The following is a 15,374-nucleotide window of genomic DNA, read 5'->3' on the forward strand; positions in this document are numbered from 1 at the left end:
CGATCTCTACTCTATCCAAACAGGAAAAGGAGTATCTCTGTCTGGAGGTTTTTGAATAACTTCCTTAAAACCTTTACTGAATGTCTCAAGACTTWAAAAAATTATTTTCCAATAGTTTCGTTCTTAATAGAACCATAACCATAACTGACCAGCAAAATAAAGTTCTGAACCGGTTCAAACCCCCAAAAAGTACYAGTTAATATAATTATTTTCTGTTCTTTTTTAAACTAAAATCAAATCAAATGTATTTATATAGCCCTTCTTACATCAGCTGATATATCAAAGTGCTGTACAGAAACCCAGCCTAAAACCCCAAACAGCAAGCAATGCAGGTGTATAAGCACAGTGGCTAGGAAAAACTCCCTAGAAAGGCCAAAACCTAGGAAGAAACCTAGAGAGGAACCAGGCTATGAGGGATGGCCAGTCCTCTTCTGGCTGTGCCGGGTGGAGATTATAACAGAACATGGCCAAGATGTTCAAATGTTCATAAATGACCAGCATTGGCAAATAATAATAATCACAGTAGTTGTCGAGGGTGCAACAAGTCAGCACCTCAGGAGTAAATGTCAGTTGGCTTTTCATAGCCAATCATTGAGAGTATCTCTACCGCTCCTGCTGTCTCTAGAGAGTTGAAAACAGCAGGTCTGGGACAGGTAGCACATCCGGTGAACAGGTCAGGATTCCATAGCCGCAGGCAGAACAGTTGAAACTGGAGCAGCAGCACGGCCAGGTGGACTGGGGACAGCAAGGAGTCATCATGCCAGGTAGTTCTGAGGCATGGTCCTAGGGCTCAGGTCCTCCTCCGAGAGAGAGAGAAAGAAAAGAAAGAGAGAAGAAGAGGGAATTAGAGAGAGCATACTTAAATTCACACAGGACACCGGATAAGACAGGAGAAGGACTCCAGATATAACAAACTGACCCTAGCCCCCCGACACATAAACTACTGCAGCATAAATACTGGAGGCTGAGACAGGAGGGGTCAGGAGAAACTGTGGCCCCATCCGATGATACCCCCAGACAGGGCCAAACAGGCAGGATAAAACCCCACCCACTTTGCCAAAGCACAGCCCCCACACCACTAGAGGCTTCTATGGAGGAACTTTGAATCTCTTTGAACTTCAGGTAGTTCTCTTAAATACGGCCTCTGCAGAAGTCAGGGCATTCATACCTCTTGCGCTTCGCAGAACAGTGCAGAGCTGTTGTGAAGGAAGCAGTGAGTTTGTGTTCATACAGGACCTCACGCCCCCACCTACCGTCAACCAATCATGTTAATGCGGAGCTATACGGAGCCCTCTGCATTGTTACAAAATTTGGGAGGTGCACAGTGATGTGGGACAAAGCTTGATTTGGCCTCTGCATGTCTCCGGAAGCTCTGCATTGCGTCACACCCTCCATACGGAGCCTCCGACCACATTTTTGGATCAAGCATAAATTGTCTTTTAGTAGGCTACATGCTTCAGAGGGAGGTAGCCTATAAAACACTGGCAGGCAGACACTGGAAGAAGTTTCGGAGTGACAGAGGGAGGGCTTTGTATAGGCACTTGACTGCATTTTTTTGTGGGACTGGTAAAAAAAATGCCCAGAATGTAAAATAACATTATTAACAATATTCCCATGCTTTTAAAATAACAGTTGAGCTTACTTTTATTTACTCCAAGCAGAGATGGGACTCATGAAAGTGTATTTTATTAGGCATTAATCAAGCAAAAACATATTTATTTTTTATTGTGACAAGCCATCAATAAGATTCAAACCTATAATATTCTGTTAGTACACTGCGCCACCAGGATGGAGCTAGCATGACCAGTTTTTTATGCATACAAAGCTGTTCATTTTAGTCTATTCAAACAGACCCCATTTCAAAGGAAAAAGCAGGTGCGGCCAAAACACCTGAACACACTTAACAAGATAGAGGATAGAGTTTTGTTGATGCTGAGAACAGAATGTATGTTTTTAAATAACATTCTTAAAACAATTCTATTAAACTTTTCTTGTGGTTTTAAGACTTAACAACACTGCTATAAGACTTAACAACACTGCTAGCTCAGTTTGGGTTAACTGTCTTGAACTCCAAGCAAAGATGCCTAAACATTAATCATGCAAACACATTCCTATTTTATTGTGGCACGGCGCCAGTAAGATTCAAACCTATGATCTTCTGTTCACTATTCATGGAATAACTCCACTGAGCCACCAGGATGGAGCTAGCATTCCATGTAAAAAAAAAACTGAAACAAAGCTGTTCATTTTAGTCTATTCAAAACACACCCCATTTCAATGGAAACAAGCACTCATTAAGATCAGGTGTGGCCAACACAGGTGGGATCAGGTGCAGCCAACACACCTGAACATGCTTAACAAGACAGAGGCTAGAGAGTGTTTTGTTGTTAGAAAGTTCTTTGAATGTTACTAATGTTTTCTTGAGGTTTTTATGGAAAGATTTCTTAATGTTCTGAGAACATGACTTTAAATAGAATCATGAGGAAACATGCAGAAAACGTTATGCTGAAGTACTGAAATTTCCACAGAAAAACGTTGTTTCTTAACGTTCTCTGAACATTCTGAGAACATGACTTTAAAAAGAACCATGAGGAAACCTGTATGAAACGTTATGCTGAAGTACTGAAATTCCCCCGAAGAACATTGTTTCTTAACGTTCTCTGAACTATTTGAGAACATTCTCAATGTGAAACCAGTTGGAGAACACTCCAAGAACATTTAAAAAATGTTTATGAAATGTAACCATGTTTGACCTTTTAGGAAACGTTCTGTTAAAGTAATGAAATACCAAAGTTGTGGGAAGGTTGTATGCAAAAATAACCATAGGACAACTACGCTCTTACCAAGCTCTAAGAAACATATAGTTCTCAGAATGTTATGCACTAGCAAAGGATCACTAACCCTGTCTCAAAGGATCACTATCCCTGTCTCAAAGGATCACTATCCCTGTCTCAAAGGATCACTATCCCCGTCTCAAAGGATCACTATCCCCGTCTCAAAGGATCACTATCCCCGTCTCAAAGGATCACTAACCCAGTCTCAAAGGATCACTAACCCCGTCTCAAAGGATCACTAACCCCGTCTCAAAGGATCACTAACCCTGTCTCAAAGATGTCAATTCTCTCAAAAATGTTCTATGGAATCGTTTGTTTCTTTAATGCTATGTTTATTAAATTCACTGGAATAATAGACAACACGCAAAAAATACACACACTCAGAGATACAAATACGGTTGGCCCATATACAGTAAGAAACATTATTTTGAGTGGCACCATAGAATGTTTCTGACACCTACAACTACCGGTYTACATTGGCTGTGTGCAAAGCGTGTGATAGGAGCATGTTGGTTGCATGCACCAGGTGTCAATAGACAACATCACTACTGTATTGCAAGGAAGGGCTTCTCCAGATTCCCCCTGGAAAGTGAGCTTGTAAAAATGTCCAGTGCATCAAGGGAGGTGTGTAAGAAGATTTGCATGTTGTTTGCATTGCTGTTTGCATGGCAAAGACCAATGTTTGACTTGGATCCTGCTAATATAGAACTGAACCATGTACTGACACCTACCTAGTGCATAGGACAGGGTGGTGTTAAGAGTAGGTAAACAGTGTCACACACAGTTTAGAGAAAGAGGTGAATAGAGAGATGCAAGGAGAGAAAAAGGGTAAGAGGTTAAACAATGAGGAGGAAAGAAACTTAAAGGATTAAGCAATGGCTGAAAATAAGAGAAGGTGATGAAAAGGATGAAAGGAGAAAAGTAAAGKAAATGCACTACGGGAGAGTGAACGTGGGAGAAGATGAAGGGGAGTAAATAGAACAATAGAAAGGAGAAAGAGAAGGAGAGATGGCGGGGTAGTGGAGAGGCAGACGGATGGAAAGCTGGACAGACAGACAGATGGACAGCTAGGTGTGGTCAATAGTGCTGAGTGGGGTTGATCTCTCTCAATCCTCTTGGCTCGCTGTCTGTGTGTGCCCACCATCGGGCCACTGGCAGGGTGGCAGCATGAGCGTGGTCAGCCTGGGTGGCAGCCCTATTGAGGGGCAGTGTGATGGACACAATGCAAGCGACAGACTTGCTGCATCAACAGCATCCCCCATTCCTGTTTTTTTTTGCTGCAGTGTGCCATTTATAAACCATAAATACCCCCCCCGGCCCCTAGTGCCTGCTCGCCAGGCCTCCACACTCACACGCCCTCATACAGAGAGAGAAAGACAGAAATAAAGAAAAGAAAGAACAAGGAAAAACGAAGAGAGTGTGGCTCGTACGTGGTGCAGTGAAGCACAAGCCATCCAGGTAAAAACAGATCCCTCTCTTTCCTCTCTGTCTGTTGTCTTGTGCTGCCAACAACTCTTGCTGTTTTCAAGTATCCCTATTTATTGCTCTCCATAACCCTGTGTGCACTGTTGTTTTACCTGGAATTGAATATGTGTGAATGTATCAAATGTGATAGTGGAAAAGAATATGTAATATAGTGAGATCCAAAAGAATTGGGACAGTGACAAATTTTGGGAGTTTGGCTCTGTACTCCAGCACTTTGGAAATATAAATTATACAATGACTATGAGGATAAATTGCAGACTGTCAGCTTTAATTGTAGGGTATTTTCATCYWTATAGGGTGAACCGTTTAGAAATTACAGCACTTTTTGTGAATAGTCCCCCCCATTTTAGGGGACCAAAAGTATTGGGACAAATTCACTTATGTGTAATAAAGTAGTAAAAAGTGAAATATTTGGTCCAATATTCATAGCACGCAATAAATGTGAATAAACATTTGTTGGAAACATTTTCTGTTTGTTTTGGTTGTGTTTCAGATGATTTTGTGCCCAATAGAAATGAATGGTAAATAATGTATTGTGTCATTTTGGAGTCACTTTTATTGAAATAGGAATAGAATATCTTTCTTAACGCTTCAACATTAATGTGGATGCTACCATKATTATGGATAATCCTGAAGTGTTTAGAAACAGATTCTATAGTTATTTACAATACAAGTGACTCCAAAATGACAATACATTATTGGAGTATTTGTGCATGCAAAAACTACAGTATTTGATTGCACTCAAATGCCAAACGTGGTACTGGACAACGCCAGAGGCTTGCTGATCTTATTGGCCAGACCTAAAGTGACCACGGCACAGACCACCTCTGAGTTAGCTGTTATAGTCCCTGTTGGAGGGAGGGTGCTATGCTGCCATTGTGTTAAGTGACTGACTGTGTTTGGGAATGTTTTGGAATGCAGAGGTAAAATGTCAGAGCAGCAGGGTGCACCGGAGCAGCTAGCAGCTGGGAAGACCCAAGGAGGGGCAGGAGCCACCTATAAGGTGGGTGTATGGTGAACTTGCAAGGTGGGTGTTAGGCAGAAGCTAATCCTAGAACTGTAACTTTGGGGAAACTTCACCCAGAGCTACAAGGTCACTGGACTTTAAAAAAAATATTGTAATCCTAGTGTTCCCAGGGTCCCACTTTTATGAAGGGTCACTGATACTATGTATTTACAATGAAATAAGCAAGTACAGAACAATTACACTGCACTATACAGCACATTGTTACATTAGAACTGTGCAACTTGTAGGCCTATGCAGTTTGTGCTAATGTTAAAGTTGTTGTTGTAAAAAGGGCTTTATAAATACATTTGATTGATTGATTGTTTATCTTATTTTACACTATGTATTATTACTTACTTAACACTGACCTGGCTTGCCTTGCAGGTGGTGGTGTTTGAGTTCGAGAATTTCCGTGGGAAGAAGGTGGAGCTGTCTGCAGAGTGTAAGGATGTGATTGAGAAGGAATGTGAGAAGGTGGGATCTGTCATTGTGGAATCTGGACCGTAAGTGTCAATGATTTTGATTTCCTACATTTCCCATGATGCCTCATTCTTAGCCACTTACTCCACTACTCCCAGCCTCTTATGACACTGACTGCCCATATTTAATTCAACCTCAGTCTCTAGACAATTAATTACATTCCTATTGAAATACATACAGTATATACATTTCGATCACATTTACAGTTTTTATCAATTACCTTTAATTTACTATCTCACAACTACCATTATTTACAAACAATTGGTAAAGTGCAATTACGTTTGTGTTCTCAGCTGGGTGGCGTTTGAGTGCCAGGCATTTGGCGGGGAGCAGTTTGTCCTGGAGAAGGGCGAGTATCCTCGTTGGAGCACCTGGACCAACAGCCAGACTAACAACTGCCTGCTGTCCTTCAGGCCACTCCGAGTGGTCAGTATGTCCCTGGAATTATAATTACAATCAGAATCAACTTTATTCACAAAGTATATTTACATGTTTCAGGAATTTGACCTGGTGAAACGCTGTACAATAAACAGAATATACAGAGAGAATATAGACCAAATAATTTACACATAATCTACATACAGTATATAAGGATGTTAGCCTACTGACCTTAGCAACCCACAGTGGACAGGCATCCAGCTGTCATAAGATAAGACTGTCAAGCTATATATAGTCTCTCTAGACAGACGGTTTGCATCTGGCAATGTATCAATGCTCCAGCTAAAATGTCTGTACAAGTTGGACATCAGTTGGGACAGAGACACGGGTGGATTTAGTTATTTGGAGGCCCCAGGCAGAGGCGGATTTTTAGCCCTGCCTACCGACACGTGTGATTTATTGGGAGAGTTGTCTGTATAAAAAAAAAGAAGTAAATTCAATAAAAAATAAAAAAAGTTATAATCTTTTGAAATGTCAGAGAGAAGCCAACAAAGACAACATCCACCCCAGACCTGTTGCCTATAGGCTTATATTGCTCCAAGGTTGGCGATATCTGAGACTAGTCAAGCTAAAGGGTATAGACCAAAAAGTTATTCTGTCTATAAATAGCCAACTTATTTCTAAGTAGGGTTGTCAACTCTCCCAGTTTGGCCTGAAGTCTCCCGGAACTGGCCTTTACCTACTGGTGGATGGTGATGTTGAAGGACTTTTATAATCTTGCATAATAAACTTGCAAGTTTGGTTCAATCTACAGTAGCTTCCATCTTTCAAACTAAACACCAACTAAATAGCAGTGTGGAAAACAAGGCATAACCACAACCTGTTCTGATCTGTGTTTCTCCAGGACAGTGCAGATCACAAGCTCCACCTGTTTGACAAACCAGGTTACGCAGGGAGGAAGATGGAGATTGTGGACGACGACATTCCCAGTCTGTGGGTCCATGGCTTCCAGGACTGTGTGGCCAGTGTAAAGGCTCTGAATGGAACGTAAGTTCAACACCTCTACATATAATTGAGGTCAGGAATACAGTATCTCTCTACAGCTAGGTTACTGCAAGGTTATCTATCATGCAAGTGTGTTTTTTTGTGTTCCATAAATGTGATTATGACTGTATGTTCCTCTTCCCCTATCCTCCATAGGTGGGTGGGCTACATGTTCCCAGGCTACAGGGGCCGCCAGTATGTCTTTGAGCTTGGAGACTACAAGCACTGGAACGACTGGGGAGCCACGGCGCCTCAGATCCAGTCCGTCCGGCGAGTGCGCGACATGCAGTGGCACAAAAGGGGCTGCTTCACCGCCCCTGCCCCGCCACCTGCCCCCACTCCTGCACCCAACCCCACACCCCCACCCCCTGCCACCGCTGGCACCAGCTGAAAGACAGGCTCCCTAAGAAGCCAACCCCGACCCCCCCAACCATCCAGGGCTCCACTGAGCCTCTCCTCATCACAGAGGGCCACCAAGAAACGACGAACTCGCAAGTGAAGTGACCATCACTGACTTACCTATGTGTCTGGAGTGGAAATAAAGGCTCTGACCCTGATTTGGTTTGATCCAACTGGATGAGAGTGTATTGTTTTTGTCTAACAGGCCCTCTTATTGAGATGCTCTGAAAACAACTGAGGTTGTTAGAATAATATTATTTAGTGTGTCAACGCCATACAATAGCAGAAATATTATTTGGTTTAAAGTACTTTTTTACAATATACTGTAGCCCCATTATTAGAATGGATGTAGGGTAAAAAACTGACCAGCAGATGGTAATATGGAACCAGAAGACATCAATCTGCATGGGAAGTTGAGACGAGTGTCGAGGAGAGGTCAAAGACTAATTAAAACATTCATGTTTATCACCATTTAAAAAAGTATACACTTTCACCCAACAAACTTCAGGTAGACTACGAGACATTCCATTGTGAGGAGGGGTTAGGGCAGGGATGGGCAACTACAGTCAGAGAGGAAGAGACCAAACTCGGCGGAAATTCTGTCTCCATCCATYAGGTGGCGTTTTTTTCCATTTCGCCCCACCAAGCTAGGAAATCTTGTATGGAGGTCAATGAGTGTCGAATTTGGTCAACAACAAAAAATGAATGGCTTATTTTCTACTTGAGGTTTATTTAATCTAGTATACGTTTTGTGTAATGCTTAAGTTGTTAAAAGTGTACTGATATAAGTAGGACATGTGACATCCCAGCAACTTTGAGAAAAAAATATTTATATCGGAGTTGTCTCGAGATGGCTATGCATATTCATGGCATGAGGCTGGTAGCATAGCGTCTCTCTCCATTGAATACAGGCGGTTGACGTCAACAACCCTCATTGAATATTCAAAAAAGGATTACAATAATGAGATGTATCCACCAATCCAAAGAAAGGATAGCCGTGCCGCTTTGTGGACAACGACTCCCATTGTTAGATCGGAGAGACATGTATCTTGTCAGTATATCCATAATCTTTGCTAGAGTCCTGGGGCCCAGAGTGGTGTCACACTTTCCCCCCTATCCCTAGCAAACACAGCTGATGAAACTAATTGCATTCTAAACTGAAGATCATGATTAGTTGATTATTGGAGTCAGCTGTGTTAGATGGGGGAAAAGTGTGACCCCAAACAGGCCCCAGAGGCAGGGGCGTTTCAAAGATTTGAAGACATTGGGAGCTTAGCCCAAAGCCAGTAGAGGGGTCCGGAGGCAAAGGAATTTCAACAGCTAAATTCATAAGTTTGGTGCACTTTGAGATGAACATTGAGAGATTAGCTCTTTTTAGGTAACTTGCACTTTCCTACCTGCCACAGCAGACACTGACAGTAGTGTCTGGGGATACTGGGATAACTTAACTTTGTTTGGGCCGGTGTAGTGACGACCCGTCATTCAGGGCAAGTGGGGCAGAGCTTAAAACCTTTCTAGCTCAGGGGTTCCGCTAGCGGAACACCCACAACATTCCACTGAAAAGGCAGCGCGCGAAATTCAAAAATATWTTTTTAGAAATATTTAACTTTCACACATTAACAAGTCCAATACAGCAAATGAAAGATAAACATCTTGTTAATCTACCCATGGTGTCCGATTTCAAAAATGATTTACAGTGAAAGCACAACATATGATTATGTTAGGTCAGAGCCAAGTCACAAACACACACAGCCATTTTTTCAGCCAACAATTGGAGTTAGAAAAAGCAGAAATATAGTTAAAATGAATCACTAACCTTTGATTATCTTCATCAGATGACAGTCATAGGACATCATGTTATACATGTATTGTGTGTTTTGTTCGATAATGTGCATATATATATAAAACAAATCTCAGTTTACATTGGCGCGTTACGTGCAGTAATGTTTTGATTCCAAAACATCCGGTGATTTTGCAGAAATACTCATAATAAACATTGATAAAAGATGCAAGTGTTATTCACAGAATTAAAGATAAACTTATCCTCTATGCAACCGCTGTGTCAGATTTMTTTTTAAACTTTATGGAAAAAGAATAATCTGAGAACGGCGCAGGTGGGAAGAGTTAGCCAAATTATTTCAACAATTAGCGTCATCCGGCTGGTGTGTGACCTGACGGACTCTGGATGGCCTATTGCTGGAGCTAGTTAGGGGTAATAAACTATATAATGTAAATGAAACAATATTTTAAACATTAAATGCTTTCACTATTTGTGTATGAATTTCTACAGTTTATAGTTGGTTTGAAGTCATTGAAATTTGGAGCTATTGGAATTTTAACGTATTGTCCCATCTACATTGTATAATTTACAGACGGTCCCTAACGTGTCCTATAGGCATATCCAAAGTCAAGCCAAATTTACCACATGCATTATGATCGGGTAGCTTGCAGTTACACTTCGAATTAATGAAAACTTGTGTGCTGCCAGCTGTTGCTAAGAATATAAGAATATATAGAGACATGAGCCAAAACATTTTACCTGTAAAATGGAATAAGACCACATTAACCAGGTTTTATCTAACCTTTTTATGCGAGAAAAGTACAAATGTCCCGACAGGGCTGATGGTAACAGCACATTTGTCAGTAAAGTTTACAAAGGTCGACAAATCAAAATACGCTAGACAAGGTGGAAACTTTGTGTCAGTAAAATGTATTATGCGAGAAAAAGTGCTGGAAATGCTTTTATGTGCAAATATTGATATAATATCCATCATATCGAAGTAAACTTGGAGTCACTCAATGACATGGTGCSTGGTCCTCCCACCACGACTCGGGAAAGCATGCAGTTTATTAGACTACAGATTAAATAAATTATGGGCTTGATGAGTTTGATGCTCCTTTCCAATGAATATTGAGGGTCTCATTCTGTTGACATGATGATCCATGCTTGGCTGCCGTTTGATAAATTAAAATGATTTTGCTCTTTTGTCCATAATAACCTCATAATTTAGCCTATACCCGCACTGTATCTGCAAGCTGTTGGCTAGAGAGCACATGCCAATACCAGAGTTGGTACATTCGCTATATAAACGCACCATTTGTTTGTTAGAAAACCATMAGCAGAGTTGAAAATGCGATGAAAACCCATTTAACTTGTATTTTTGTTATTCGGTACATGGGAATTTAACCGCAAAGTTATTTTTATGTGCACTACAACATCACCCACAGCATTTTATCCACAACAAGTCAATTTTTTATTTGTATTTATTTATTTCACCTATATTTAACCAGGTAGGCAAGTTGAGAACAAGTTCTCATTTACAATTGCGACCTGGCAATTTGATGGAAACACATCTCTGCTGGGAAAATGTGCATATTGTTTTTATGCTGATTTTAGAATATTTGCATGAAAATCTGTTGCCAATGGTATTTTGGCATTTTATTAGGATCCCCATTAGCTGTTGCAAAAGCAGCAGCTACTCTTCCTGGGGTCCACACAAAACATGAAACAATACAGAATGACATAATACAGAACATCATTCACAAGTACAGCTCAAGGACAGAACTACATACATTTTTAAAAAGGCACACGTAGCCTACATATCAATGCATACACACAAACTATCTAGATGAAATAGGGGAGAAGCATTGTGCCGCAAGGTGTTGCTTTATCTGTTTTTTAAAACATTTACATTTACATTTAAGTCATTTAGCAGACGCTCTTATCCAGAGCGACTTACAAATTGGTGCATTCACCTTATGATATCCAGTGGAACAACCACTTTACAATAGTGGATCTAACNAATGGAATGTTAAGTAATTATTTTGGTATTATGATCCCCATTAGCATTTCGCTACACTCGCATTAACATCTGCTAACCATGTGTATGTGACAAATACAATTGGATTTGATTTGTTGCGAAAGCTACTCTTCCTGGGGTCCACACAAATAGCCTACATATTAATACATACACACAAACTATCTAGGTCAGATAGGAGAGAGGCGTTGTGTCGTGAGGTGTTGCTTTATCTGTTTATTGAAACCAGGTTTGCTGTTTATTTGAGCAATATGAGATGGAAGGAAGTTCCATGCAATAAGGGCTCTATATAATACTGTACACTTTCTTGAATTTGTTCTGGATATGGGACTATGAAAAGACCCCTGGTGGCATGTCTGGTGGGATAAATGTGTGTGTCAGAGCTGTGTGTGTAAGTTGACTATGCAAACAATTTGGGATTTTCCCACATGGGATGGAAACCTAGCTTCTAATTAATTTCATTTTGTCAGTTCTACCAGCTAATGTGTGATTTTTAGATTACATAACATTTGAGGACACAATTTAAGGGCCTATGTACAGGTAACTGACAATAATGGAAACACTTGAGTAGATGAGGGATACAAAGTATATTAAAAGAGGTGCTTCCACACAGGTGTGGTTTCTGAGTTAATTAAGCAATTAACATCCCATCATGCTAAGGGTCATGCATAAAAATGCCCAGGTGCCCATTATTTTGGCTACCATGGTTAGAAGAAAGTGCAGATTTTGAAAGAGGGGTCTCAAAGGAGCATAGGGGGTTTAAAGGGTGTGTGTGTTTCTGTCACCATATCTCCACCCAATTGAACACTTAAGGGAGATTCTGGAGTGGCACCTGAGACAGTGTTTTTCCACCACCATCAACAAAACACCAAATTATGGAATTTCTCATTAAAGAATGGTGCCACATCCCTCCAATAGAGTTCCAGACACTTGTAGAATCTGTGTCAAGGCGCTTTGAAGCTGTTCTGGTGGCACGTGACCCAATACCCTATTTAGACACTATGTTGGTATTTCCTTTATTTTGGCAGTTACCTGTATTTTCAACGTTTTGTTCACCTACAATCTAACCACAAAGCTGGCCATCTTTTCCACTCTCTTTCTGGCTGCCCTCCCCCTTCCCTTCTAAGTTAAAGTTAGTTTATTTGTCATATAAACATGAGTACACAGTGGAATGAAATGCTTAATTTCAGGTTAACCTCTCGATAATGTAACAACAATAGAACAAGTAAGTAGCTAAGTGAATAGAAAGAATGATACAAAAACTAAATGAAATAATTTCACAGATTTAATGACCAGTTATTATTTTATTTTTTTTACAAAGTCAAGCATGAGTCAAACATGAGTCAAGCATGTTTACCTGTAAAATGGAATAGGTTATAAGACCTTGTTGATTCATTTTATTTTGTCAGTTCTACCACCTCAACATTGCCCATTTTAAACAGGGTTAGAATATCAAGTTGTACTTTTAAATAACTCTGACTGACACCCAATAGCATAAGGATGCTGAACACTAATGCTAGCTCATTAGCATTAGCCAACCCTTATGCTGAGGGAGACTAGCAACCCTGCACAAACCTGTGGCTAACTCTGCTGCACTTTGACTTTCTGTATGTTCTGCCCTCTCCACCTCATTGACTGCTGCCTCCTCTTGCTCAACGTGCTTGCTTTTTTTGCCTCTTTCGGGAAGAAGTTCTGAATATCCATATATGCTTTGTGCAATGCTGCAGACTCTGACTGAGTGACAGGCATTTTGTTGAGTGATGATATTGACGTCTAACCGGTGCTGTAGGGGTGGGGTCAAAGGGATGTGAGCGGTCGACTGCGTTGTGAAATCTCGACCAATCACAGCAGGCTCTACGTCTCCAGGGGCTTCTTGTAGTGCCCGGTACAGCCTAGCGCAGTATATTATATTGTTTATTTTTGTCATAAAAATGTGTCGCTAAAACATTTGTTTTAAATACTACATAGCGAAGGTGAGGTGTGGTTATGGAAACTCATATCAGACTGAAATGTATTAATGTATTTCAAAATGTTAAATAAAAAACATCAAAAGGTTCAGGGCTGGACCAAAAACACCTGGGGCTGAAGCCCAGGACCACTGCCCGAGTACTGGAGTTGCCCATCCCTTGGTTAGGGTTTCTTCTSGACAGGGTCTAACTATACTGGCCCAATAAGCATATGCCCTAGAAATATCCCTTATTAGGACTGTCGTTAGGGCGTTCAACATTGGTGCTGGTGTCCTGGGTTGGAGACCCGCGAGGGTAGTCGCCCTATTCTCACATTCTTAGCAATATATGTTAATATCATTATTTTGTAACAGTTATGACACACCCGTCTAATTAGTTTGTCAATGACACGTTTGTTCTACATTGTATATGTGGTGTAGATTTTAAAAAGACGATAGTTCCCTTTAAGATGCTCAGCTATATAGAATAAATAAATACTGATAATATATTAGGTAGTGGAAATGTGGTCATAATTTGTGCTCAAGGGGAAATCCTACAGGTTCCCATATTTCAATGGTAAAGTCATTTTACTTTGATCAGATAGGTGTGTTGTAACTGTTGCCAAATAAAGTATGTGAGAGTACTGTGATTCCCCTAGCGGGTCCGGAACCGAGGCCACCAGCACCAATGACGAATGCCCTAATCACTGTCCCAATAAGGAATATCTCTAGGACATGTGCTTATTGGGCCAGTATAGTAAGGCCCTGTCCTGTCCAGAAAAAAACATACCCACTCCTCCCCAGTAGTGTTGGGGAGAAAGGAATTACACTAGAAATGTAACTCCATTTTGCAGTAGCTTGGTGGTAGTTGGAACTAAATTCAAATCTTGGTAGTGTCTTCAGTAGTTCATTACTTTTTTTGCCATGAAACGGGGTAGCTACTGGAACTACACACTACTTTTTTTTAGGTTGGAAAGAATTTTAATTTATTTTGGCACCAGACCTGCCTAATTCTCAATTGAAGCATATGTTTTGTGTTTAATAGACAAAATTACACATTCTGTTAACTTCTAACTCCAAACTGACCTGACCTGCAATTTGTAGTCTATTGATATTTCAAATTTAGATAGTGAAAAATTATCCTAAGTAGTTTGGATGTTGTGAACTACCTTTTCAAAGTAACTTTAGTTCAGTAAACTATACTTTTTCTTGTGGGTAGCTTTAGCGTAGTATAACTTATTACAGTGTAAAGTAATTGGTAGCTTGGTAAACTATTGTTTCAGAGTAGCTTCCCTAACACTGCTCACTAGACACTTGTGAAAATGTGAAATAACTTGATAGGTGTAATTTTTTAAGCAATAGGATGAATGCACTTTGAAGTAAATCTCAGCCTTTTTTAAAGTACACTCAAGAAACTACTATACTGAACAAAAATATAAACGCAACATGCAGCAATTCCAAAGACTTTACTGAGTGACAGTTCATAGTAGGAAATGTCAATTGAAATAAATAAATTAGGCCATAATCTATGGATTTCACATAACTGGGAATACAGATATGCATCGGTCACAGATACCTTAAAAAGGAAGGGGCGTGGATCAGAAAACCAGTCAGTAGCTGGTGTGACAACCATTTGCCTAATGCAACTCGACACATCTCCTTTGCATAGAGTTGATCAGGCTGTTGATTCTGGGCTGTGGAATGTTGTCCCACTCCTCTTCAATGTCTGTGCGAAGTTGCTTGATATTGGCGGGAACTAGAACACGCCGTCGCTCCAAAGCATCCCAAACATGCTCAATTGGTGACATGTCTAATGAGTATGCAGACCATATTTTCCGCTTCCAGGAATTTTGTACAGATCCTTGCCAAATGGGGTCGTGCATTATCGTGCTAAAAGATGAGGTGACGGAGGCGGATGAATGGCACAACAATAGGCCTCAGGATCTCGTCACGGTATCTCTGTGCATTCAAATTGCTATCGATAA

The 15,374-nt window shown here is 40.6% G+C and overlaps 1 protein-coding gene across 1 annotated transcript; it reads left to right on the forward strand.

Moving 5' to 3' along the window:
- The first annotated feature begins 789 nt into the window (after nt 1-789).
- LOC111970263 (beta-crystallin B3) lies at nt 790-7,799 on the forward strand. Its single transcript, XM_023996910.2, is given in 7 exon segments — nt 790-4,213; nt 4,215-4,292; nt 5,241-5,322; nt 5,710-5,828; nt 6,099-6,231; nt 7,088-7,230; nt 7,384-7,799. Coding segments are annotated over 7 exon segments (1,002 nt in total). The 5' UTR covers nt 790-4,001; the 3' UTR covers nt 7,619-7,799.
- Nucleotides 7,800-15,374: the final 7,575 nt, after the last annotated feature.

Source organism: Salvelinus sp. IW2-2015, linkage group LG11 (assembly GCF_002910315.2).
Source record: "Salvelinus sp. IW2-2015 linkage group LG11, ASM291031v2, whole genome shotgun sequence".
NCBI classification, from domain to species: domain Eukaryota; kingdom Metazoa; phylum Chordata; class Actinopteri; order Salmoniformes; family Salmonidae; genus Salvelinus; species Salvelinus sp. IW2-2015.